The sequence below is a fragment of the Camelus dromedarius genome, chromosome 26 (assembly GCF_036321535.1).
Source record: "Camelus dromedarius isolate mCamDro1 chromosome 26, mCamDro1.pat, whole genome shotgun sequence".
NCBI lineage: Eukaryota > Metazoa > Chordata > Mammalia > Artiodactyla > Camelidae > Camelus > Camelus dromedarius.
The window spans coordinates 19,470,085-19,495,164 of NC_087461.1; the positions used below are offsets into that span (position 1 = coordinate 19,470,085).

Consider the following 25,080-nt stretch of genomic DNA (forward strand, 5'->3'; position numbering starts at 1 on the left):
AAATACGTAGCCAAGGAAATGAGAAACAGTTCATACAAGGAAGAAGGAATATAAACCATCTGGTGGAAAATTGTTCTTCATTAAGATATTCTTAAGGACTTACAGAGAACATTTAAAAAATCATACTATCCATTATTTGGTTATTTGGATGGTAATTTAAATGAACCTTTTAGAACTCCATGAGTACTCCTCATTCATCAGAGCTGAGCTGGAGAGGTGATGCCCGGCTGGAAGATGCGAGGGCAGGTGTTGACTGAAGCCTCCCCTGGGAGGGCAGGAAGCCAGGATGCTGCAGATGCAGGCTGACAAGCCCCACCTGTCAGCGCCAAGAGGCTGAGTCGGGCCGGCGGTGGGGTTCACGGCTGCGCGCTGTGTGCCAGGCATGGCATGAGCTCTTATTCACATTTTCTCGTTGGACCTTTACTGCAACACTAGGATGTAGGTTCTACCAGTATTCTCGCTTTTCAGGTAAGAAAACCAAGGCTTGGGGATCGGAGTAGAGTCAGCTACCAGCCCGCACATCAGTAAGGAAGTGTGTAGCATTCAGTCACGATTGCCAAGGCTCTGTGGAAGTGCAAGGACACGCATAGTGCCAAGTGGGAACAGCAAAAAACCAAGTGTGTGCAGCAGGGTAGTTTTATCTGTGAAAATACGTGTCATTGTGGAGGATCACGTGCAAACAGCAAGGGCGGTTGCAGCCTAGTGTGTGTCAGAGATGGCCCTGGGTGAGGTGTGTGCCTCCCACATAAGTCAGAGGAGGAGCGTCAGCTACTTACTAAAACATGTTTTTTATCAATGACCCTAGTTTTTGTTCCAGTGGCACTGTCAGTGGTTAATCCCTCTTGCTTTGTCACTCAAGGTGGAGCTGGTATTCCCCAACAATGACCCTGCAGCATCCATGGTGGCTTTCTATGGCTGCCTGCTGGCTGAAGACGTTCCCTTGCCCATCGAAGTGCCCCTCACGCAAAAGGTAAAGAACTGGATGTCCGCTCGGCTGTGCCGGAACGTTCTGTTGTGGGGTCAGACACCTAGGGTGTCTCACTGGTTCTCAGCAGAGGGGCAGCACTGACACCATGGCGTAGCTCAGCTGCCAGGCGAGCAGAGGTGGACCTGCCTTGCCGGAGCTAAGTGATCCGCTAGTGAGCACGGGTTCCAGGATCCCGTTCCTCCATGTCACTCCACTGAAACCTGGGTAAACGAGGGATTTTCACTTACTTTTATTTCAGGGGTCATGGTTGTTGCATTTGTTCAGGTGCTCAGACATTGTCAAGTCCCAGGCTCACCTATGATTTGTCAGATCTTACTCTGTAACTAGAATAAATCACTAATCTTGCTGTTACAGAGTAGGCCAGTGTCAGGAATGAACTTTGTGCACATCCTGCACAACAGTGTGTGTGTCTTTGTCCTTGTGAATAGCACGTCTCCCACTGCCACTTTCCTGTAGAAAATGATTGTGGAATGGCTGCTGTATCCGTTTCTTGGGTACAAAATCTGCACATTCCCTGCTTGGCCTCCTGGGCGTGTGCAAGTATCAAGGGGGCTGCGGGCGGCCCCCGAAGGGGGGAGAGTGAGCCCTGCAGCCCTGGACCCCAGAACCCCCCCAGTGCCCTGAGGAGGAAGCACTGGCATCTGCAAGGTTTGCCTCCAGCACCTCACCTGCCTGCAGTCCTGGGGGCAGGCCCAGTGTGTCTCACTGGCGTGTCCTAGGCTTCTGAGACTTGCCTGCCAGCTGTCTCTGTCATCCCAGGCTGTGACCTCCCAGGTCCACTCACACCTTCATGGTGTCACTCTGGATCTCAGGACCAAAAAGCCCCTCTTGGAAGAAACAGTGGTTCCCTCCTGGCCCCCTCTCCCTAACGTTGTGCTGGGACAAAGCAAGAGGCACCAGATTCTCAGGGAGCCGGAAGCTGTGCATTGGGCCTCGGTCTGTGACATCAGGGATGACATTCATTCTTAGAAATCTTCATATTTTTAAATAAAAGAATCTGTGGGTGTGGTGCCGTTCAGCCTGGGCTAAGGTGTGCACGTGAGCATAGGTGATGAAGTTTATGGCTCCTCTGTCCACCTGTCCTGTGCCCAGCAGGCCTGTCTCAAAATAAAGGGCCTAAAGATAACCAAATTTTCCAAATCCTAACTGTTGCTTAATGACCCTCACCAAAGTCTCCAGCCCAATGTACGTGTATTTCTTCCCTGTTCTGATTCTTGGGGTGAAAGGAGAGGAGTTCATAGCAGGAGAAGTCAGGGTTTCTCCAACAGTTGAGCCGTGTAGTGGACAGGCCGAGAGAGGCACCTGCAGACGTCTGTGCTGTGATGGGCAGATCTGGACAGGGCCGGCCAGTCCTCTTGAGCTGGCCAAGCAGATTTCCCTCTGCCCCCACCCCACTCCGGGGAGAAGCAAGGCCATCAGGGGCTGCGGTTGTGCGTATTCTGAGTGCCGTAGGACCGGAGACACAGGGGGCCCTGAGGCCACAGTCGTCCAGCCGGGCAGGGCCTGGCCCATCAGTGCTGGCCTCTGTGTAGCTGGAGCAGCAGGACGCCTCTGCTCGGGGGAGTCTCCTGTGAGAGGCACCACCTCCAGGAGGCTCACCGTCCTGCACCGATGGAGACCGTCTTCCCTAGATTCTAGCACATGGCCCATTTGTTTGCTTTAATAAGGGTTTCACATATCCTGTTAGAGTGGAACATCTCTGGAGGGAGGAACAGTGATGTCTTGTCCCATACTTAAAACCTCATGTGAAGCAGCCCATGAGCCCTCCCCCGGGAGTGCGTTTTCCTACAGGAAATCAGAGGGAGTCAGTGGGGAGGGAAGGAAACGGGGCAGCCAGAGGGGAAGGTCCACCCAGCTGATGCGTTTGTGGGATTTGTCTTAGAATTCTCCAGTCTGCATGTGTGCCTGTGTTTAGGGTAAGAGACGAGACCAGATGTACCAGATGTTGATCACTGTTGAAGCCAATGATGGGTACATAGGATTCTTTCTCCTTTTCTCTACCTTTGTGTGTGCTTGGAAATTTCCATTATAAATAAAAAGTTCAAAATTAATTGGCAAAAAATACATTAATGACATATTTGTGTTGGTATTGATAAGGAAAATCCCTGGTGTCAGATTTCTTTGATCCACTTGATTATGTGGCCGTAATAATCTTCAGACTGACTGGTCTCCAGCCTGCCCTGTGCGGACCCTGCAGGGCAGTGCGTCTGGAGTTCAGCTCTCCTTTTTGTCTCTGTGTTACTGTCTTCCCCCACCCCCTGAGGCTGCCAGCTGATAGGTCGGGGATCTGGGCGGACAGGGGTCAAAACTGAGTGAGCACCAGTTGGTAGTTGTGGGGCCACAAGCTCTTGACTGAGACTTTCCGTGAACTCACCTCACATTTATTAGGGAGAGAATCCTTTTCAGGGTAGGATTGATGCTTTCTGTCTGGGAGACTGAGATGGAGTTGGGGCAGGGGTGACAGTGGAGTGCCCCAGAAGTTACCTGCAGAGCCTGCGGGTGCAGAGAGACTGCCTGGCAAGGGACCTACTGACGCAGCTCCTGTACTGGAGAACGATTGGAAGAGAAAGAAGGCTTTTAACTCAGGTGTGGTCCAGCTCTTTGTGAACAACAAAAGAGTCCTTCGTGAGAACTTGTGGTCCTTGATGGCTCAGCTCTTCAGAGGAAGGGCCGGCCCCCAGCCCAGGCCAGAAACAAGCCATTCCAGGGAAAGGCACCCAGGAAACACAGGGGGAAGTGTCAGGGCCCGAGAGCTCCAGCCGGGAGGGGCAGTTCCTTTTCTTCCCAAGAGGGAGTCTATCCGACAGTGGCATGGGCTTTCGCATATCATGGCTCAGGACCCTGTCCCCAGGTCCCTTTTGGGACTGGGGGCTCTGCTTCAGGTTCTGGGGTCAAGATGGGTTTAGTTTCAGGGACCCCAGCACAGGCAGGAGACACTCCGGCCACTCTGAGAGCCGGTGCGGGGTCTCATCTCAGCCTGACGGGGTGGGTGCGTGGGGCTGTTTCTGCAAAGCTGGTGACTGACTGGGGCTCCAAGTGGGAGTTTCCAGACCAAGAGGACAGGGAGGAGCAGGCGTGGAAGATGAGGTTCCCAGAACCTGCGGGTCTGGGTGCCGCCGCTCTCGTCCCTTCCTCTGTAACTGAGGGTCTTTAGGGCAGACATTAGGAAGACAGGCCCAGGGGACAGCAGGCCTCCATGTGAGCCGTGGCAGTCGCCCCTGTGCTCCCTCTCCTGAGCCACTCCGAGTGGTCTTCCCTTGACTGTCCCAGAAATTCACACTCACGGAGGAACGCCCTCCTGCCGCTAACCCTGGCGTCAGAACTTGTCTCCCTGCCCCTTTTCGAGGTCATGGCTTTTGGCAATGTGATTTTCAAATTCACGCTGGAGTGACTGAAAAAGCACTGCTTGAAGGAAAAGTCCCCCAGGGGCCCTGGAAATGGCACAGTCCCCGTCCGCCGAGTGCCAGGGCTACAAGGGCGTGGGGGGCTGGCTGTGATAATTCCACGTGGAGAGATGTAGCTTTTATATGTTTGGTGAGACTGGTGTGAAGCAGCCCCTTGGACGAGCAGTTGATGCTGAGGCTGCCGGTTTTACGCAGGTGAGAACCGCCTTCTCACGTGAGAGGGAAGACGGTGTCAGCTCAGAGTCCTGACGCCTCTGTTCTAGGAGTGCTGGCTGCTTCCTGCTTCATCTTATTCTCTGACTCGTAGCCGCTGGGAGTGCTGGGAGCGAAGAGAGTGCGTTGAGCTGGCTTGTGGGTGGCTGGGTTCCATCAGCCCCAGCACACTTGGTTCCCACAGCACCCGCCCCGAGCCATGCTGGTCACGCAGAGACCCCAAGGCTTGTGCCCCAGAGCCCTCACTCCACAGGATGGGCATGCTCTTCATGTCTGTGGTCCACGTGGGTGTCCAGCCCACCAGGCCAGATGTGGTCAGAGATTTTCTGGGGTGCAGAGGCATGTTCTTGGACCCTCTCTGTCCCTCAGTCATAGTCTCGCACAGCTGGAGGGAGCGCCAGCCCGTACCGCGCACCTTGTGGGCTCTCCTGGCGTGTCCCTCCCAGCAGGCTCAGGAGATGGCTGTGCTTTACCCTCACAGCACACATGAGGAGCCAGGGCCAAGCTAGTGCCCTGTTCACGCAGGTCACACAGCTGGCAGGTGCATCCCTGTCGTCAGGGAGGTTTGTGCCATCCCAGGGCCCAAGAGCAAGCCAGGTTTGCTGGGAGAGCAGCACCACCGTTTCTTGTTACCCTTCCCCCCTTGCCGCCCTCCCAGGACGCAGGCAGCCAGCAGATCGGGTTCTTGCTGGGAAGCTGTGGGGTGACGGTAGCCTTGACGAGTGATGTCTGCCACAAAGGGCTGCCAAAAAATCCGACCGGGGAGATCCCACAGTTCAAAGGTGAGCCTTGGCCCCACACCCCCCTGCCCCGCACGAGTTCTCTGCCAGCATCCTGCGTGCGTTCAACCCGAGCCCTGAGATCCCGCTGCCGGGGCTGCGGCCCGTGGGCATGGTCTTAGACTCAGTGGAAACCCCGGGGGTCAGCCTGGCTGTGCATTGTAAAGCAGGCAGCCAGCAGGAAGGTGGTGGTCACACCTGTCTTCTGGAGATGCTTGTCTAACAGGAGTTTGTCCTTTATTCCCAAGGTTGGCCAAAGCTCTTATGGTTTGTCACAGAGTCAAAATTTCCCTCTAAACCTCCTCGGGATTGGTTCCCACACATTAAGGATGCAAATAATGACACTGCATATATCAAGGTGAATCGCTGGGTCTGGATGAGGTTGGGGAACTGAGCAACAAGTACTGTTATGGGTCAGGGCCCGGGGTCACTGGTGGTGTGGGCCCTCGCTTCACCCCGACATCACCACCACCATTGCAGTACAAGACATGCAAGGACGGAAGCGTGCTCGGGGTGACTGTGACCGGGATCGCATTTCTCACCCACTGCCAGGCCCTCACCCAGGCCTGTGGCTACATGGAAGGTACAGGCAGGTCCTTCCTGTGGGACCCTGACCCCAGCCCTGTGGGATGTGCATTGTTCCCACTAGTTACAAATGGGGAGTTGTGATGAGTTTGCACCCGGCTGCATGGAAAGTCAGTTTGTCGGATTGTTCAGTTAGTGTCTTTGCCCTGGTGGCTAACGGACACTGCAGACCGCGGCTTAAACAACCGACATGGCTGTTTCACAGTCTAGAGGCCGAAGTCTGAGATCCAGTGCCGGAGGGTTGGTCTGCGGACAGTGCCTCCTCGCTGTGTCCTCACACGGCCTCTGCTGTATGTGTGAGCAGAGAGCTCTGATGTCTGCTCCTCTTCTTGGAAGGACCCTAGTCCTCTTGGATCAGCCCCCACCCTGTGACTTTAGTTCTTTCCTTAGAGCCCCATCTCCAGACACAGACATACTTGGGGTTAGGGCTTCAATGTGGGAATTTGGGAGAAAACAGTTGAGGTTCTAACAGATAGTTGACACCATTGGTATGTGTTAATGCCTGGGTGCAGGTCAGAATGTCTTCGGGAGTTTTAAAAAAAGTGCCCACGCTTCAGCCACCACCCTCTACCAGCTGACTCGGGGATTCTGGGGCTGGGTTCCACGGTCAGAGAACTGGTTTCTTGATGTGCTTTTTTTGCCGTTTGGGATGGTCCTGCGGGCCCAGAGCTAGGGTGACCAGAGGTAACCAGGTTGACAATGCTGACGGGCTCATGGAAGGAAGGGTCAGGCCATGTACCCTCCGCTCCTTCTGCTGGAGCATCTGGGATCAGGGCGCCACCTGAGCCACGTCGCAGGCGCCCACCGTGCTGGAACCTTTGCGGTGCGGAGGAAGCTGGTGTGGCATCTGTCACACGCTGTGGAAGGAGATGCTTCCCTCTTTTTGCTGTTCTCGTTCTCTCGCTCCCTCCATCCCTCTGTCGTCTCCCCTTTTAGGGGCAGTTCACTTGTCTCGCAGAGATGTTCTCCTGATGTTTGGTCTCTGGGCTAGTTTCCCAGATGCTTTCAACACGTCGAGACACGTCTCCTCTAACCATCACACCCTTGCGTCGGTGTATTCAGTTTTAGCCCCAGCTTTTCTTATAAGCTCATGACCTGTATTCCTTGCCCTAATTTCTTGAAGATCCAGGGCTGTTGCTCTTGAAGGGCGGGGGAGGAAAGATACATGTATTTACTCCGTTTATCCACTTTAAAAAATCTCACATAAAATAGGACACAGGCTGTGTGTTTTGAACATCTGTCTTCGAAAGGGGTGAGGCACACGGGACTGAAGCTTTGGTGAGCGTTCTGGTGAGCGTTTGCTGGAAATCACCAGTTCCTGCAAATACTCAGTGTTTCCTTCTCCTTCCTGCATGTGTGATGGAAATGAAAAGAATCTTTTAAAAAAGAATGGGCATGGAGAAGGAAAGCAAATATACAAAAAGAGAAGGAGCAAGGTGTTTTAAGTGATGGTGTGACGAGCCGTTGCTGTTAGGTTACGTGTCAGAATTTCACCTGGAAGCACTTTCCAGGTGGGCCAGCATTTTTAAATGGCTCTGACTGGAGGCTGAGGCATTTATGCAAAGACAGAGTGAAATGGTATTTTCCCAAAACCCATTATTTCCCACTGATGTGATACTGTGTTTTCTTTGTCCTTTGGTCTGCGCTCATCTTTTGTAAGTAAAAATCTTTGACTCTTTTTATTTGTATAGCTGAAATGATTGTGAATGTGTTGTATTTCAAGAAAGACGCTGGGCTCTGGCATGGAATCCTAACAGTAAGTGTGGCGCCTGCCCCACTGTGTCCTGTTTACCTTTGAATGTGCTCAGTGTCGGGGTTAGAGTTGTGATCTGTGTGCGGTGCGTCCTGAGGAAGCCCCTTCCTCCCCTGTTATAAAGAAAAGCCGCCATTGTTAGAAGTGTTAAGTTGTCAGCTGACACAACTCCCAGAAGCACAGCAAACCAGTGAATCAGTAGCTCCTCGCCTGAGTCTTGGGCACGCACTCTGAGGTTTTGGCTGTAAGGGCCTTTCTCAGGCTCTGGAAGTTCAGTATCTTTCTCCCCACGGTTGCACTGAAGATGCACAGAAGTGATGTTGACGTCTCGCACGTGGGTCACTCTCCCGTACATCTGATTTGGCTGCCACATTCTTGTTTTTATTGCCTGTGAGTCATTGATAAATGAACATGTCAGTAATCTGCTGTTTCTTATGCTGCAGGGGAAAAGTATCTCACACGTTTTCCCCTTGGCCGAAACTTCAGCATGAGCTGTGTGGAATGTGTCTCACTGTCGCCAGTGTCACTTGGGCAGTGATGACCATTCAGAGCTGTAGGCATCTTTAATGGAGGGGTGACCGTATTACTTACGACATGCTCAGAGCTCAGGAAATGTGTGGTGTAGCTGCCGAGACGCTCACTGTGTCTGATTTATATATGATAATTTCCACTCACCCACTTTTCTTTTTAAGTTTCTTATTCTGAAATTATCTCTTCTGAAGGAAAAAAATTCTAGTTGTTTCATGTGAGTGATAGGAACATAAATACGGAAAGTGGGATTTGTTATTTCCTGATAAACCAGAATTTGTTAGAATAAGAGCACGCAGGCATCGCACAGGCAGAAGCTGGGGCTCCGGCCCAGCCGGCTTCTTTCCCTGTGACCATCTGGACGCTGGTCAGTGAGACACAAGCACAGCCTGCACGCGCACTCCGGAGCCGGCTGGCGTCGGGGAGAGAGCGTGGCACAGCGCACCCTGGCTGGAACTCGGTCCCTCCTTCTGTAGCTTGTAGCTCCAGGCAGGTCACCTGTGCCCAAGAATCGTCTGCTGCCCAAGTTGCTCTGCACCTCAGTTTCCCTATCTGTCCAGGGGAAATGACGACCCAGGGGCAGGAGCAGTGTTGAGAAAAGGGATGGATGGTTGGGCAGAGGCTCTGCTGTGGGTTAAACAGTGCTTCTTACTATCACTGACGCAGGAAAGTGGACCTCGTGACTAAGCCAGCAGACTGTGCGGTGCTGGGTCATAAAAAAACTTCCCCTCCTGGCGTCTCAGGTGCAACCTAAGTTCTTAAATCTTCCCATACCTGGCGTGTGTCACAGCTAGTCCAGCATTTTGCTTTCATGTGGCTTTTTACAAATAAAAACAGGTGTACTTTTAAATTATTACTCAGAGTATTCGTTTGCTAGGTGCCTTTAAACAGTAGAAATTCACTACCCTGGTTCTGGAGTCTGGAAGTCTGAGGTGAAGGTGTCACAGAGTGGCTCCCTCCGGGGCTCTGAGAGAGACTGTGTTCCAGGCGCCTCTCCCGCTGCCGCTGGTGCCGCAGCCCTGGGCTTGCGGGTGCACCTCCCGGGCTCCGCCTCCCCCAGCCTGCCTTCTCCCTGCGTCTGTCTCTCTTGTCTCTTCTTAGAGGGATGCCAGTCATTGGATTTAGGGCCCCTCATCTTAACTCATCGCACCTGCAAGGGCCCCGTTTCCCAGGAAGGTCACACTTAAGGTTCACAAGGTCAGGACTGGGACACACCTTTGCGAGGGACACAAGCCAACCCATGGCAGACACTGAGGGTTAAGGTTTCTGACTCTCACGTGGAGTCTTGATTGAGAATGGGGGTGAGGGTGTCCTGGCAGCAGAGGGTTCCTGCCTGGCTCCTCTGTCTTCCATCTCAAAGTGTCGATTTGTTGGGGTCTTTAGAAAAGAAAAAGCCAAAGAGGGGATCAGTATCGATTCCAGTGTTTGGGGCACATTTCCAGGTATTTTCACGTGGGTCTTACTATTTCAGAAGACTTCTTTTATATCCCGTCAGCGCTGTTCTTTTCTATTGTGACAGACAGAAAAGCTCTATTTTCAGACTTTCTTACGCTTCTTTATTTGTTTTTTAATTGAGATGTAATTGACATTGGACACACACTTCTTTCTAAAATGCACCAGTTACTTAATTCAAAGGAGATCTTTTTGCAAATTTTAACTTTTATGTTTGCCCATTTATGTTTTTAGTTTCATTATAAACCTTGTTGATATTTTAAGGCCAAGTAGGAAACTTCTATTTTAAGTCCATGTTTTAGATCCTAAAACTACATTACGCACTTGTATGTGGAAAATTACAGAAAGAAATGTGATGTTTACCTGAATTGCACTCTCTAACTTTGCTCACACTGAAGAAACCTTAGTTTGCAGGGGTAAAGTCCATGTTCTTGGAAATGTGTTATTATTCACTGACTGTCAGAAGACGTTTATTGTGATATAATACACCAGGGGTGGGGTCCAGCAGTGACCAAAAGGAAACCCTGCCGCCCACAGGGAGCTCAGACCCTGATGGAGGCGGCCTGCATGGATGGTTAGATGATGCTTGCTGTGGAGACAGCAGTGGGCGGAGCTATTTTGGTGGAGGGATGAGCAGTGAAATATTGGGGCCACCTTGGAGGATAGTGAGGGAGAAAGCCACGTGGCCACCTGCCAGAAGAAGGTTCTGTGGAGGCAAGAGTAAGGGGCTTGAAGGGAGAGCAAGGCTGGATGCCACGTGGCCTTGGGAGGAACAGGGTGGAGGCGAGGCCGGGACAGCAGAGAAGGCAGAGCATGGGAGTGGCAGGACTGTGCTTTCCCCAACACCTCACAACTCGTCTCATCAGACAATTCCCAATTCTCACAGGAACAACAGAGCACGTGCCTACACAATGCGCATCGGGCCTGGAGGCTGGATGCACTGAGCTGCCGTTTCTCCTCACTGCTGCCCTCTTTCTTGGGGATGGGATTCCCCTTCTTAGCACTTCTCAAACTTGGAAAATCCGACCTTGCAGAGAGAGGGAGTGGGGAATGGAGAATGGGCCGTCTGTGGTGGAGGCAGCGTGGTGAGGGAGCACTGCAGGGTCTTCATGCTTGAGGCACTTGGAGGTAGATGAGTCGATGTTAGTGTCCCCTAAACAGAGAGTGGGTGCTAAGAATGGTACGAGGACATGTGGCAGTCATGCTGGCTTTCAGAGGCCTTCAGGACCAAGGGTGCAGCCCCGGTCTGCGTGAAGCATGTTTACACACATGTCTGTGCTCTGACAGCTGGGGTGCTTCTAATCAGACACAAACTGCTGTTACGGGCCCACAGACGACAGCAACCAGCTCCCGGGCCGAGGCGTTCTCTCCATGAATGGCCTGACCTACGGGGTCATCCGAGGGGACTCGGAAGAGAAGCTGCCTGTACTCACTGTGCAGGACGTCGGCCTCGTGATGCCTGGAGGTGAGTGTGGCCCCAGGCGCGGGTGGTGTGTGCATGCGGGTCAGCCCCTAGCCTGACCTGTAGTCTTCTCAAGTGTTTGCTAAGCTGCTCCATAACACTACCTCACCTGACAGAAGAAAACCCAGAATGTTCGTGAAGCTGAGGAAGGGCCTCTACACCGCGTGTGCCCTGGGACCCCTGGGGGCACCGGTGCTGCCCTGCACTCCCAGTGGCACCTGGGCGGCTGGCCCCCTGAGCGAAGGTCCGGCTCCCACCGGTCATCCTGGCATGTTGGGCTCCTGGATCCTTCGCCGGGTTTGCCTTCAGCACGAGAGACCTTTTTTAAAAGTCAAAAACCATTTGCATGTTGAGCAGAGGTGAGACCCTGGGAGAAGGGTCTGCCTTGCTGAACCCCTTCTGCCTCTCTCCCCTTCCCTGTGCTGGGGGCACCTCCTGCAACTTGCTGGTGGGAGACAGAGCCTGGTTTGGTTTGGAGGGTCCCTGACCTGTCCCATCTCTCCCCACGTGGTGTTCCTGGGGAGAGGATGGCCTTTCCTGGGGCAGTTCCTCCAGGATCTGGGCCTTCCCCTCCTGAGGGTCCTTGTGCTCTCAGGTGTGGTCTCACCTTTGAGGGGAAGGGGGGGCTTGCATCCACATGCAACCCCCTGCAGCTGGCCATGTGCCCACACTGCTTCTGCCTTGGCCAGGCCTCCAGCCTCCATTCCTTTCTTGCTTTAAAAAATACTTGTTTTTCAAATAAATAATAGTTCCCCAAGTTTCCAGCCTCAAAAGATGAGATGGTTATAAAATATAAAAAGCCTCCTTTTCCACGGGAGGCAACCGCAGTGGAGACACTTGTGGATGTGTACAGACTTATGGATATACACACAGTGTAGACATGCACACATACAGGCATGCACATACACGTACAGACATGCACACACTCACATATTTTTTCCTGTTTCTTTCTTTAATTTCATGTGATGATCGAGCCCTGCATGAGTCCTTAGGTCCTGCATCTTGAAGCTCATTTGTCAGTAGCACGTGAAGAGCTCGCAGGTTCCTTTCCAGACCGAGTAGTATTATAGTGTCTGAACACGTAATAGTTTATCCAAACCCTCCCGGTTGGGCAGTTTCCCACTTTTTGCAGCTGCAGGGTGTTTGACGCAGGGTATAGCTCGCCTGTGCTCCCGTCCCTGGATGGGTGAGCAAGAGTGGACGGGCACACGCCCACGGAGCTGTCCACCCCGAGTGTCCCCAGGCCGGCTGCGGGATTCACATTCCTGCCACTGGTAGGGGTACCCTCCTTCTCCATCCACTCCCTCGTCCTTGGCACACTTTCAGACTTTCTGACTTTTACCAACCTGAGGGGTGAAGAATATTTCAGTGTCATGTTTCCTTGAACTTTTCTTAGTAGGAGTGAGCTGAGCATCTGTCTCCCCACACTTTAGCTGGCTGGTTTTGATGCAGCACGTCCTGTCCCCTCAGTGCCAACCACGGGGTCACGGGAAGCCTTGTTAGCTCTTCCTGCAGCTCAGCCTTCGCAGTGTTCATGCCGCCTCCCTGAGCTGCATCCCCAAGCGCCTGTGCTCTGCGGGTCACCATGGGCGGGGTGTGTGCTGTGGGAATTTAAGATAGAAGACTGAGCTGCCCATGGCCATTGGGAAGTGGTCCGTTTAGAAGAGCTGAAGAGGTGCTCTGTGCTCTCCGGTCTCAGAGTGCAGGCTGCATCCCGGGGGCTGTGTGCACTTGATAATGACATGCAGTGTGTGGCAGTGACCCTCAGGCTTATTCTAAATGTCACCCTCATATTGGGATGGCAGAAAGGGTTACTCCCTTAAATACGATTTACACACTAAAATTAAAGCGGTTGGAATTATTTCCTGATGTTACAACTGTGAAATTTGATGTTTTGCTGTAGACACTGCTCCGTGCACTTGCGCTCTCTTTTGAATCCATTTGTTTCTTCTCTCTGCCTCCCTTCCTCCCCACTGTCTCCTCTCCCTGACATTCCCCGTGCTGCCTGTTCTGCGCTCAGCCATCATGTGTTCGGTGAAGCCGGATGGGATTCCTCAGCTGTGCCGGACGGACGAGGTCGGGGAGCTCTGCGTGTGTGCAGTTGCTACGGGCACATCCTATTACGGGCTTTCGGGGATGACCAAGAACGCCTTCGAGGTAGGTGGGAGGTGACAAATGGCCACTACCAGGTGCATGAGACACGTGAGAGAAACATAAGTCATGTTCACAGTCATTTAAATAGCTGGATTTCTCCTGCCATTTTTTATGGTTTTCAATAAATTTGGCTTAGTAACATTGTTTCCACCTCATAACCGGAGCTGGAAAAGAGCAAGTAGTTTCTTTAAAAGGGGCCTTTTAAAAATTGCTCTCCTCACCTGTTTATTACGAGCACAGCTGACAGACAGGTGGGTGGCTGGGAGCCTGCAGTGCAGGCTCCGTCTTGCAGGGCCGGGAGCAGCGGCCCCTCAGGGCCTGTCATCCGGAGCCAGACTTGGCCGGGTGTGAACAGACACACACACTGCACAGGTGACTGCCTGCGCCACCCGAGCGTGCGCGCATGTGTGCGCACAGGTGTGGCGCACGGTTAGCGTGGTGGTGGGAGGCTAGGGGGTAAGGCCAGTGGGCTCAGCCTCAGCGCTGCACCCGGTTTTCTCAGAAGTTGTGTCCTTTGGCCACGTGATTCGCAACCCTGGGAGGAGCACATTCTGCCTAAGTCGTGTGTGAGAAAATAAGAATTGTTTGGGGATAAGTTTCTTAACATGTAGATTTTGGACATGAACACGTGCAATATGGTATCTAGTCCAGACAGCTTTGCTGAACATGGATTCAAGTTTCTAAAATGCCCCTGAAACTGAGTGAGACACAGTCCAAACAAAACCGGTCTTTTCTGTGTGACTGACTTGTCGGGTTGGAGGAAACTGGGGTCGAGTCTGAACTTGTGGTGGGGCTTGCTTCCTCTGTATGTTTCTTTCCAGTGCATTTTCAATAAGGAAAAATAGGGTTTTAATGAATAGGGAGCATTTCACAACTGACAGATGTCGTTTAAAAGGCACTTTTCTTCTCCACTCACTTTTATGCGGTGGTTTTATTAGCAGAAGATTTAGTTGGTTTTAGACCACCACAGTCCTCTTAAGAGGGGCTGGGGCTCCTCCTTGGGTTCAGGTGAGGAGCCCCCCTGGAGGAGGGTGGAGGGCAGGGTGGAGGGCAGGGTGGGACCCCCCGGCACTCAGCCGCCTGCCCCAGGTGTTCCTGGTGATGAGCTTGGGGGCCCCGGTCAGCGAGTACCCCTTCGTGAGGACAGGCCTGCTGGGCTTCGTTGGCCCCGGGGGGCTCGTCTTCACGGTGGGCAAGATGGATGGGCTGATGGTGGCCAGCAGGCGCGGACACAATGCCGACAACATTGTGGCCACTGTGCTGGCCATGGAGCCCATGAAGTTTGTCTACCGAGGAAGGTGAGCGCACTTCTCTGCAGACCACACTTTCTAGATAAAGCTCATAAATTGCTCTAACGGGACAACCTGTCCTCTTCTGTGAAGTGAAGCCACTGGAGTCCATGACTTCTGAGATTCCACAAGGTTCTGAATGTCCTGAGCCCATAAATACATTTTTGGTAACTTCCGTTCCAAGTTAAATAAGAATATGCATTTGAGAAACATACTTTTCTAAGTAGCTACACAGGAAAGAGCCCAGCATATCTTGCTGCAACTCATTTCAAATGACCCAGAGGTGATGGTTGAGCCCCAGCTGCCTGGAAAATGGCTCTCAGGCTTCCCCCGACCCAGCGGTGCCCCCACCCACCTTGGCACATGGTCAGCACTGAGCCACTGTCCACGGCTCCTGAGGGGTTGCTCACTTGGAGGGCATGATCGCTGCTGTGGATCTTCCTCAGGTTGCCAAGCAAGTGGGTGTGGGACGAGGTGATGCTGAGGGTTGCATGTGCAGAGGGCACCCCAGAGGTCCGGTTGCCATGGCCCATCCTTCCTCTGAGAGGCAGACACGTCTAGTGGAAAACTGGCACATTAGCTCCCAGATGACAGCTTCCTGCTGATGGGGAGAGAGTTGTTTCACAGGTGCAAACTCAAGATGTGACTTGCACGGCTCGCCAAGTTTCAGCCATTCTAACAACGGCTCCTTCTGTCTATACTGAGAGGCAGAGGCTGGCACCCAGAGCCACAGGCTGGCTCCATGGGAAATGTGAGTGGTTCTGCCCTCATGCCCCCAGGCTTCCCCTAGAGCTGTGCTTACCTTGCTGAGCGCGTGGGAGTTGAAGCTGCAGTTTCCTTCCAGAGGCCACTGTCACCCTGGGAGCCAGCTGCGAAGCTCCTTCCAGCAGGGCTGGTGCTTCCGTGAGCATCTGCAGTGCGTGCTCACTGCACTATCCTGTCTGTCCCCACAGGATCACCGTGTTTTCGGTGACCGTCCTACACGACGAGAGGATAGTGATTGTGGCTGAGCAGAGGCTGGACTCCACGGAGGAGGACAGCTTCCAGTGGATGAGCAGGGTGCTGCAGGTAGTTCTCCTGGCACCCCCCCCCCGCGCCCCTCACCTCTGGGGGTGTGGCTGCTGTGCTCTCTGGTCATCCCTGCACTCACCCACCAGCTGTATTGACCGTGAACTCACAGTTGTGTCCTAGGGAGGTGGCTGTACAGACTGAGATTCGGGTCAGGGTTCGGGGATTTGCAGAACTGGCTCCCACTTGCTTGCGGAGTCTCAAGGGGACGTTTCTGTTATGACCTGGTGCATGTGCATGCTGTTCCACATGTCCCGCGGTGCATTCTGCTCAGTGACGTGTGGTGAGCCAGGGGCCCCGCTTGTGCCGTGTCAGCTTCTGTGTGCTGGCTTTGCACATCTGAGGATCTGCTACAGGGCTTTCCATCACACCTGGTTTCACACAGTTTCCTCTCCATGACTTTGCAGGTGATCGACAGCATACACCAAGTTGGGGTTTACTGTCAGGCCTTGGTTCCGGCCAACACCTTCCCCAAAACCCCACTCGGGGGGGTCCATTTGTCCAAAATGAAGCAGCTTTTCCTGGAGGGCTCGCTTCATCCCTGCAACATCCTGATGTGCCACCACACGTGCGTCACCAACCTGCCTAAGCCTCGGCAGAAGCAGCCAGGTATGTCCAAATGTTGTGCAGGCCCGGGTCACTGCCAGCAAGGCCTCAGCCTCCCCCTCCGGCCACCATTCACATGCTCCTGGGGAACTCAGCTCCCTCCCATGCAGCCCCTTTCTCCCCAGGGTGCGGTGGGATGTAGCATCTCTTCTGGGTGCAGCTGGGGCTCAGACCTCGATCTCCTGGGTGGCCCTTGGAACAGACACTCTCAGGGTCACAGCTCCCTTGTGCCCAGATGAGCATGAGGCTTCCTTCCATGTTTTGTGAGTCAAGCAGTTGACACGTGGAAGCCTGTGAGGAGTTGCGCTGCTCTGCCACTTGGGGAGCATGGGCACCACTTCCGAGTCATCCTCCACACAGCTCATCGTCCTGCACTTCGGGCTGCACACGGCTGTCAGTGGAGAATTTATTGCAAGAACATGGGTGGTGGGGGAGCAGCCCCTCTGCCAGCACAGTAACGGGGTCCCGGCCTCCAACTTGACATGCCGACCTCAGGCAGGCAGGGTGCCCTCAGGCCAGGGTGCTAGGATGACAGACAATGCATACATGGCACAGATTTTACAAGGAAATGAGTAAGCTATGCCACAGGGAGGTCAGGAGCTGACCCAAGGCTGTGGGACCAGGCAGGAGAGACAGGCCCAGACCTGACGGCTCTCTGCTCCCCCGATAGGATGGCAGTGGGGCCCGGTATAGGGACAAGTCAGCTAGAGGTGGTCAGGGGCACGGGGCCCAGCGCAGTTGGTGGTGGCTGTAGGAACCAGCCCACCCCCGGGCCCACCCCCGGGCAGGGAGCTTGGCTGAGATGGGGTGGGCGGCCTCTCCAGGTTTGGGTGAGGAGGAGCGTGGGCACCGGGGCTCTGACTCCAGGCCGCTCGCTGCTGTGCCCTCTGAGCACAGCATCCGTGGGGTGGTTGTGATCCTCTCCTGGCACAAGACCTAGAAAGTCACAGCATGCCTGCTTTCCTGGCACCTTGGGTTTGTGTTTACAGTGACAAACACTGCTCTTCCTCTTAAATTATTCTCTTGTATTCTGACTCCTTAACTTCTCCACTTCTTTCCTCTCACCTCTGTTGCACCCTCTCAGTCCTGGCTTGTGTGACTGTCGTGTAGAACAGAGTCACGTCTGACCGAACCATCCATTTCTTTATTCTACGGGCAATTGCTTCAAGTGACAAAGCCACTGAAAGACACAGCTTGCCCTTCATGAGCCTAGGAAGTGGATGAAAAATAGGCTCTCTTGTCTCCTCTGGCCTCTGGGTGTGAACAGCACTGGGACTGACACAGGGGGGCTCTCGGCATGGATTTGATCAAGCCAGGGATGAAACACAAGCTGGCCGCGTGATTTTTCTGATTTTTATACTGCAACTCTTTTGGTGAAGCTCTCCCAGCCTCCTGTCCTGCTCCCCCCCCATCACTGACCCACACTCACACACTGGCCTGGTACTCTGCAGCATCTGACCTCCTCCTGAGGTCTTGGTTTCTATGCACGTGTGTAGTGAAAATGTGTGAATGATAATATAAGAAAGGTATCTACGGTTTCTTGCAGTCAGAAATTTTGAAAAAGTTTCTATAGTTCTTTAAGAAACTTCTTTCATTAAAAAAGAAAAGAAAAGCTGTCAGGATGGATTGTATCCGCTTTTCCCTTTTGAAATGCTTCATACACTGTGGAGTGAGCGTTGGTGATCAAGTCAGTAACAGAGACTAGGAGGGGTGTGGTCCGTGTAGGAGCGGGTTGGTTTGCTATTGCCCAGAGACCCCGAAGCCTTCACAGTGATGAGTGAGTGACTATGTCCTCCCCCTTCTGCCATGTTACTCCTTGAATTCATTCAAAGAGGCACTTACTAAACATGTACAATATTTTGTTGCTGTTGATGGTCAGCTCTCGCTGACATGATAACAACAGGGAACAAGATGCACGTCTTTACCTACTTTGAAATATGTCACATGCTAAATTTCATACTTGTCTTCTGCATTATTTTCATCGTCACTGAAGTGAGTAGGTCTTAGCAGCCCCCCAACTGGAAACCAAAGGCAGCAGACTCTGTAGAGCCCGGGAAGTTTGGTAGAAGTGTGGCTCTGTGGACCCTTGTCAGGGCTTGTTCCCATTTGCCATCATTGTCATCCCAGTGACTGACTTGAAGCCCTGTTCTCGTGAGACTTTTCAAAGCTGGGTCTTCGAGAAGATTCTCCAGAGTGAGCTCTGTACCGAAGTGGGAGGTCGTGTTTTCAGGAACTTCATCACATTTTCCTCACATGTGTGCTGCTGCTTCTTTCCAGAAATCAGCCCTGCCTCTGTTGTTGCGGAAAAATGTGTTACAGCTCGGTTGTGACAGTTGTGACAGCAACCTGGATCCGGGCGAGAGACCAAGCAGCACTGGAGAGTTGGAGAACTAGGTTTATTATGCCAACGGGCCCAGAGGAGTTAACACTTCAAGCTCTGGACCCCGTCTGTAGGTTTACACAGGCCTTTTATAGGCTGCCAGTTTTATACTTTGCAACATCATATGCAAATAAAGTACAACAGAAGTTGACCAACCAGGAATAAGCTTTGTAGAAACAGAGCAATCAGGAGTGAGCTCCATGCAAATGAAGTGCTACAAATGAACCAATCAGAAGTGAGAGTAGTAACCAATCAGGAGTGAAGGAAATAACCCATCAGAAGTGAGCTCAGGGAACTAATAGAATTCTAGGTGTAAGTTAGCCTCTTTAGAGGCAAAAAGTGAGATAGAGCCTCTGGGCCAGGGAACTGGACGATGCTAAGAGGAGAGCAGCGACCCTGCCTAGGGGTCCTGCTGGTCTTTTTATGGGGCTTCCCACCTCACTGTGATGGTGGGGAACCTGATGTCTGGGAAGCAGATTGCACAGGCCAGTGGCAGAGACCTGGGCCAGACAGAAGACAACAACCAGGCCTGGAAGGTGAGCACAGAGAGCCAGACCTCACCAGTTCCTCTCCACCTGGTACCCAAGGGCCGGACCACAGACATCATCGACTTCCACTCCCTCTCTGCCAGCCCAGTCAGTGTCCCTGTCTTCCACCTGCCCTCCTGGTCCCGCAAGCGACACCATGTGGCTTTATAAGGAAAGCGTGTTTATTGGGAGATGCAGTGTTGGGGGACACTTGACAGTAGCACAGTCCCAGGACTGGCAGGCTTGGGGCCAGTGTGAGTCCCTTCCTGTCCTTGTATCCCCTGAGCACTTGTTCCTGGTTCTCCCACAGCCCTGATGTGACACCCAGGCTGCCTCACAGCCACATTATTGTGAAGCTACAGTCCTTTCTTTGATTGTCGGAATTCAAGAAAACATCAGTTCAGAACCCAGGTTTGGGAGGCAGACATTCTTAAAGCAGCCTTGGGATATGTGGGAGAAACTCCACATAAACATGAAAATTGGTCCCATGTGGTTGTGAGTCCCCATGATGAACATTCAGCCCCAGAACTCCTCCTGCTCTCCCAAAGGTAGCCCTGCTGTGTGGGGGCTCCCAGGGAATGTGACAAAGAAGTCACTTAAGATACTGCCAATTTGGTAACACATGATAACGTGTTCAGTGAAAGCACTGGATCACCATGTTCCCCAGCTCGTGGTGCATTTCTCTCAGTGGTGGATTAAGGTGAACATGTGGGTATTTGCTATATCCTGACCCTAGTGCTGTGTCCTGGCATGAAATAGGGCCATCCTTGTCACCAGACTGTCAGCCTGGTGCCTACATTCTGTGTGCTTTGCAGTGCTGTTGAACGACTTCAGGGATGACCATTGAAAAACAAATTTAAGAGATTCCATTCTTAAAACAGGATAGATCTGATTCTGTCACTGCAGCCCCCAGACATCACTGTTGCATCTTCTGGAAGCCCAGGGGAAGGGGTTTTCTGTGTCAGTTAACCTGTCTGTGAGGGGAATGAATGGAGTCTTCCCATCCATGAGGAGATTTCAGAACTCTTCCCTAATGGAGGCAGGGCACCAACCCTCTGACCCGTGAGTCTAAATCAGGCACGGTGAATTCCAGGTTGCTGCCAGGAAAGCATTGTAAGCACCTGCTGGTTCTGTCGATTATATTCATCAGGGACGATCCCCTCACTGTCTGGAGGCCCCCTGAAAGCACTCAGGCAGACCACACCAGTTTAAGTGTTGCAATCAGCCCGGCCCTCGGGACAGTCTGGACCTAACGGCTATGCTCTGTTCCAGCTCCTGTTCCTCTCGGAGGTCCTGCAGTGGAGGGCACAGACCACCCTGACCACGTGCTGTACACGCTGCTCAACGGCAGGGTGAGGCCCTGGGTGTCCCCGTGGGAGCATGTGCCTGCTTCTGTGTCTCTTTCTCAGGCCACACCTTCCACTGAAGCCTTCCCTGACTCCTGTTATTTACGTCTTTGTATGTTGCTGTTTTGACTGAGACCTTTTCACCTAGGAAAGGTTGCTTCTAAATATAAGGGCTTGAGCATTTGGATGCATGTGTGTAGTATATTTTAGCAATTATTTTGCAATGTTTTCCCCCCAAAGTGAGTTACTGAATGTCTACAACAGAGAACAGTTGCAGACTTATGAGGTATTAATGTCTTTATTATTATCATTTTTTTTACTAAACTACATTTTTATAAGATGTCATGTTTTAATTATAGGCTTTCATTCTTAGGAATGAAAATCATTTCTATTTTATCATTAAAGTTTATGTGTTCACATTTCAGATTAGAAAAGTAAACATCAGATATTTGTTCCATAATAGTATTTAAGAATGAGACCTTAACCTGCAGCCAGCATAGTACTCAATGGTGAAAAACTCAAAATCTTCCCACTAAAATCTGGAACAAGACAAGGCTGCCCACTATCACCACTCCTATTCAACATAGTCCTGGAAGTCCTAGCCACAGCAATCAGGCAAGAGAGAGAAATAAAAGGGATCCAAATTGGAAAAGAAGAGGCAAAAGTGTCACTATATGCTGACGACATGTTACTATATATACAAAACCCTAAAAGGTCCACACAAAAACTACTAGAGCTGATCGAAGAATTCAGCAAGGTAGCAGATTACAAGATTAACGTTCAAAAATCAGTTGCATTTCTTTACACTAACGATGAATCAACAGAAAAAGAAAGTAAAGAAACAATCCCCTTTAAAATAGCTCCCAAAGTAATAAAATATCTGGGAATAAATCTAACCAAGGAGGTGAAAGAATTATACACAGAAAACTATAAACCATTGATGAAGGAAATTAAAGGAGACTTTAAAAAATGGAAAGATATCCCATGCTCTTGGATTGGAAGAATCAACATTGTTAAAATGGTCACACCGCCCAAGGCAATCTACAGATTTAATGCAATCCCTATCAAATTACCCAGGACATATTTCACAGAACTAGAACAAATCATAATAAAATTTATATGGAACCATCAAGGACCTAGAATTGACAAAGCATTACTGAAGAGAAGGAAAGAGCCTGGAAGAATAACTCTCCCAGACTTCAGACAATACTATAGAGCTACCGTCATCAAGACAGCTTGGTATTGGTACAAAAACAGACATATAGACCAATGGAACAGAACAGAGAGCCCACAAATGAACCCACAAACTTTTGGTCAGCTAATCTTCGACAAAGAAGGCAAGAATATACAATGGAATAAAGACAGTCTCTTCAGCAAATGGTGTTGGGAAAACTGGACAGCAGCATGTAAATCAATGAAGCTAGAACACTCCCCTACACCATACACAAAAATCAACTCAAAATGGATCAAAGACTTAAACATAAGACAAGATACAATAAACCTCCTAGAGGAAAATATAGGCAAAACATTATCTGATATACATCTCAAAAATTTTCTCCTAGAAGAAATAAAAGCAAGAATAAACAAATAGGACCTAATGAAACTTACAAGCTTCTGCACAGCAAAGGAAACCATAAGTAAAACAAAAAGAGAATCTATGGAATGGGAGAAAATTTTTGCAAATGAAACTGACAAAGGCTTGATCTCCAGAATATATAAGCAGCTCATACGACTGAAGAAGAAACAACCAAACAACCCAATCCAAAGATGGGCAAAAGCCCTGAACAAGCAATTCTCCAAGGAAGACATATAAATGATCAATAAGCACATGATAAAATGCTCAATATCACTAATTATCAGAGAAATGCAAATCAAAACTACAATGAGGTATCACCTCACACCACTCAGAATGGCCATCATTCAAAAATCCACAAATGACAAATGCTGGAGAGGCTGTGGAGAAAGGGGAACCCTCCTACACTGCTGATGGGAATGCAGTTTGGTACAGCCACTGTGGAAAACTATGGAGATTCCTCAAAAGACTAGGAACAGACTTACCATATGACCCAGGAATCCCGCTCCTGGGCTTATATCCAGAAGAAACCCTACTTCAAAATGACACCTGCACCCCAATGTTCATAGCAGCACTATTTACAATAGCCAAGACATGGAAACAGCCTAAATGTTCATCAGTGGATGACTGGATAAAGAAGAAGTGGTATATTTATACAATGGAATAGTATTCAGCCATAAAAACTGACAACATAACGCCATTTGCAGCAACATGGATGCTCCTGGAGAATGTCATTCTAAGTGAAGTAAGCCAGAAAGAGAAAGAAAAATACCATATGACATTGCTCATATGTGGAATCTAAAAAACAAAAACAAAAAAAAGCATAAATACAAAACAGAAACAGACTCATAGACATAGAATACAAACTTGTGGTTGCCAAGGGGGTGGAGGGTGGGAAGGGATAGATGGGATTTTAAAAATGTAGAATAGATAAACACGATTTTACTGTAAAACACAAGGAAATATACACAAGATCTTATAGTAGTTCACAGAGAAAAAAATGTGACAATGAATATATGTATATGTTCATTTATGACTGAAAAATTGTGCTCTACACTGGAATTTGACACAACATTGTAAAATGAGTATAACTCAATAGAAATGTTAAAAAAAGTTAAAAAATAAATATAACCATTGTATGAATATATATATGTTCATGTATAACTAAAAATTGTGCTCTACACTGGAATTCGACACAACATTGTAAAATGAGTATAACTCAATAAAAAAAGTTAAATAAATAATTAAAAAAAGAATAAGGCCTTAAACATACAAGCAAATAGTATTAACAAAATATTTAAATGCAAAAATCTTAATATGCTTGTTAACTTTTCATTTACTTTGGAAATAAAGCCTGGAAAATGGGTTTAAAATGTAGGTCTTCTTGACCAGTAAGAGTACTTGCAACTTTAAGAAGTGATGGTTAATCAGTCTCTTAATATTAAAATCTTAGTGCACCAAGGCACCTCTTGCCATTTAAAGGAATAGATTAAAGTCAAGTAAAAAGAAATGCTAATAATATAAGTTACTCCCCAAATCTCTAGTTCGGATATCCAGCTTTCTGATCAGTTTGCATGATTTAGTTCACAGAAGTAACCCCATCCTCCTCTGTCACAGCTTGTCTTGAGTTGCCCTGAGAGCTGAATTGATCCCAGCAGGTCCTTGTTTGCTGTGTCTGTTCAAGGCGACCCCGCTGGAGGGTCTTAGAAACCACTCCTGCACCCTGGCCCCCTTGAGCAGAGTTTGGTACCCCACCTTTTGGTGCCTACCCTGGGGCCTCCTGGACCCTCTTCCCAGGATTAAGGCTCCCGCTGTCCCTTGAGCTCACAGGTGCACGGCAGGAACCCCGAGGACCTTGTGGTTGCTAGGAGCCCTGCATCTGAAATGCGCCCACTTTCCTTGTCTTTCCTCTGCTCCTTCCTCAGCCTGTGAACGTGGACAAGACCACTTCCCTGGCTCTGCTGCCCAGCCGGCCCTTGGCTCTGATGCTGCCTGTGTTTCTCTCGTGTTGCCCTTTCTGACTCCTCCGTCCTCTGCATGACGCACTTCCCCTGGAGGCTGCTTGTGGCTTTGCCTTCTTTCTCCAGAGCCTCTTGTGGCCTCAGGAGGTTTCCAGCAGCACCTGCAGGGTGTCAGCTGGAGCCGCACTCCAGCCTGTCCCCCAGCCCCTGGGAAGGACGCCTGCTCAGATGGCCTCCACTCGGCTCCCTGAGCGGTGCAGTGGCGCTGCCCAGCAACGCAGGCCTGGACACATGGTGTGCTGCCTCCGGGAACTGCAAGCAGTGAGAGTCAGGCTGGGGTCACTGTCATACTTCAGGCTAGGTGAGGCGAAGGCCGCCGTGCCTGCCCCAGATACTCTGGAGTGTAAGCGGTCGCCTAGGAAATAGTAGCCACCCCCCCCAGACACAGAGACCCAAAAGTGGCTCAGGCAGGTTCACGGACTACATCCCGTCAGTGGGAGGGAACAAGGGGACAGAGCTACTCTGACTGCGTCTCTCCTGGGGGTCTGCCGTCAGCGGGGCAGACCTCAGATTGCCGGTAGGGTGATGCAGGCACACCCGGCTTGTTGTCAGCAGGTGTGACCTGTGGGACCTGTGTCCCCATTCCCAGACCCTGTGTTCACGGTCCTATGCTCCAGCTGGGCACTGCTCATTAGGGGAAACGTGGTCATTGGGAACGACTCATACTCTGAAAAGTGCTTCATCCTGCAGATCAGCAGAGTGAGTTGTGGAGCTCAAGGCTGTGAGAACATCTGCTTCAGGTCAGCACTGATATCGTGTGGCCCACAGTGGCCTCTATCTCTTGAGGCTTTCCTGATGTGGAGGCAGCCACAGCCTGACCACCTGGAAGGGTCAGATCAGAGCCAGACATCCGTGTTCACTCCCACCCTCTCTGACCTGCTATGTGCACTTAAAACAAATGTCCAACTGGAACCGAAGGTCAGGAGCATCATGTCCATCGTCATTATGATGT

The 25,080-nt window shown here is 50.9% G+C and overlaps 1 protein-coding gene across 1 annotated transcript in view; it reads left to right on the forward strand.

Moving 5' to 3' along the window:
• Positions 1–715: 715 nt before the first annotated feature.
• The window catches only part of LOC116150580 (disco-interacting protein 2 homolog C), a 32,355-nt gene continuing 7,990 nt past the window's right edge, over positions 716–25,080 (forward strand). Inside the window, 15 exon segments of the mRNA XM_031444871.2 lie at positions 716–730; positions 860–970; positions 5,264–5,387; positions 5,633–5,742; positions 5,865–5,967; positions 7,661–7,729; positions 11,036–11,167; positions 13,185–13,321; positions 14,408–14,616; positions 15,561–15,675; positions 16,083–16,284; positions 18,559–18,579; positions 19,109–19,197; positions 20,461–20,500; positions 20,503–20,540. Coding sequence (XP_031300731.2) covers positions 716–730; positions 860–970; positions 5,264–5,387; positions 5,633–5,742; positions 5,865–5,967; positions 7,661–7,729; positions 11,036–11,167; positions 13,185–13,321; positions 14,408–14,616; positions 15,561–15,675; positions 16,083–16,284; positions 18,559–18,579; positions 19,109–19,197; positions 20,461–20,500; positions 20,503–20,540 — 1,515 coding nt within the window.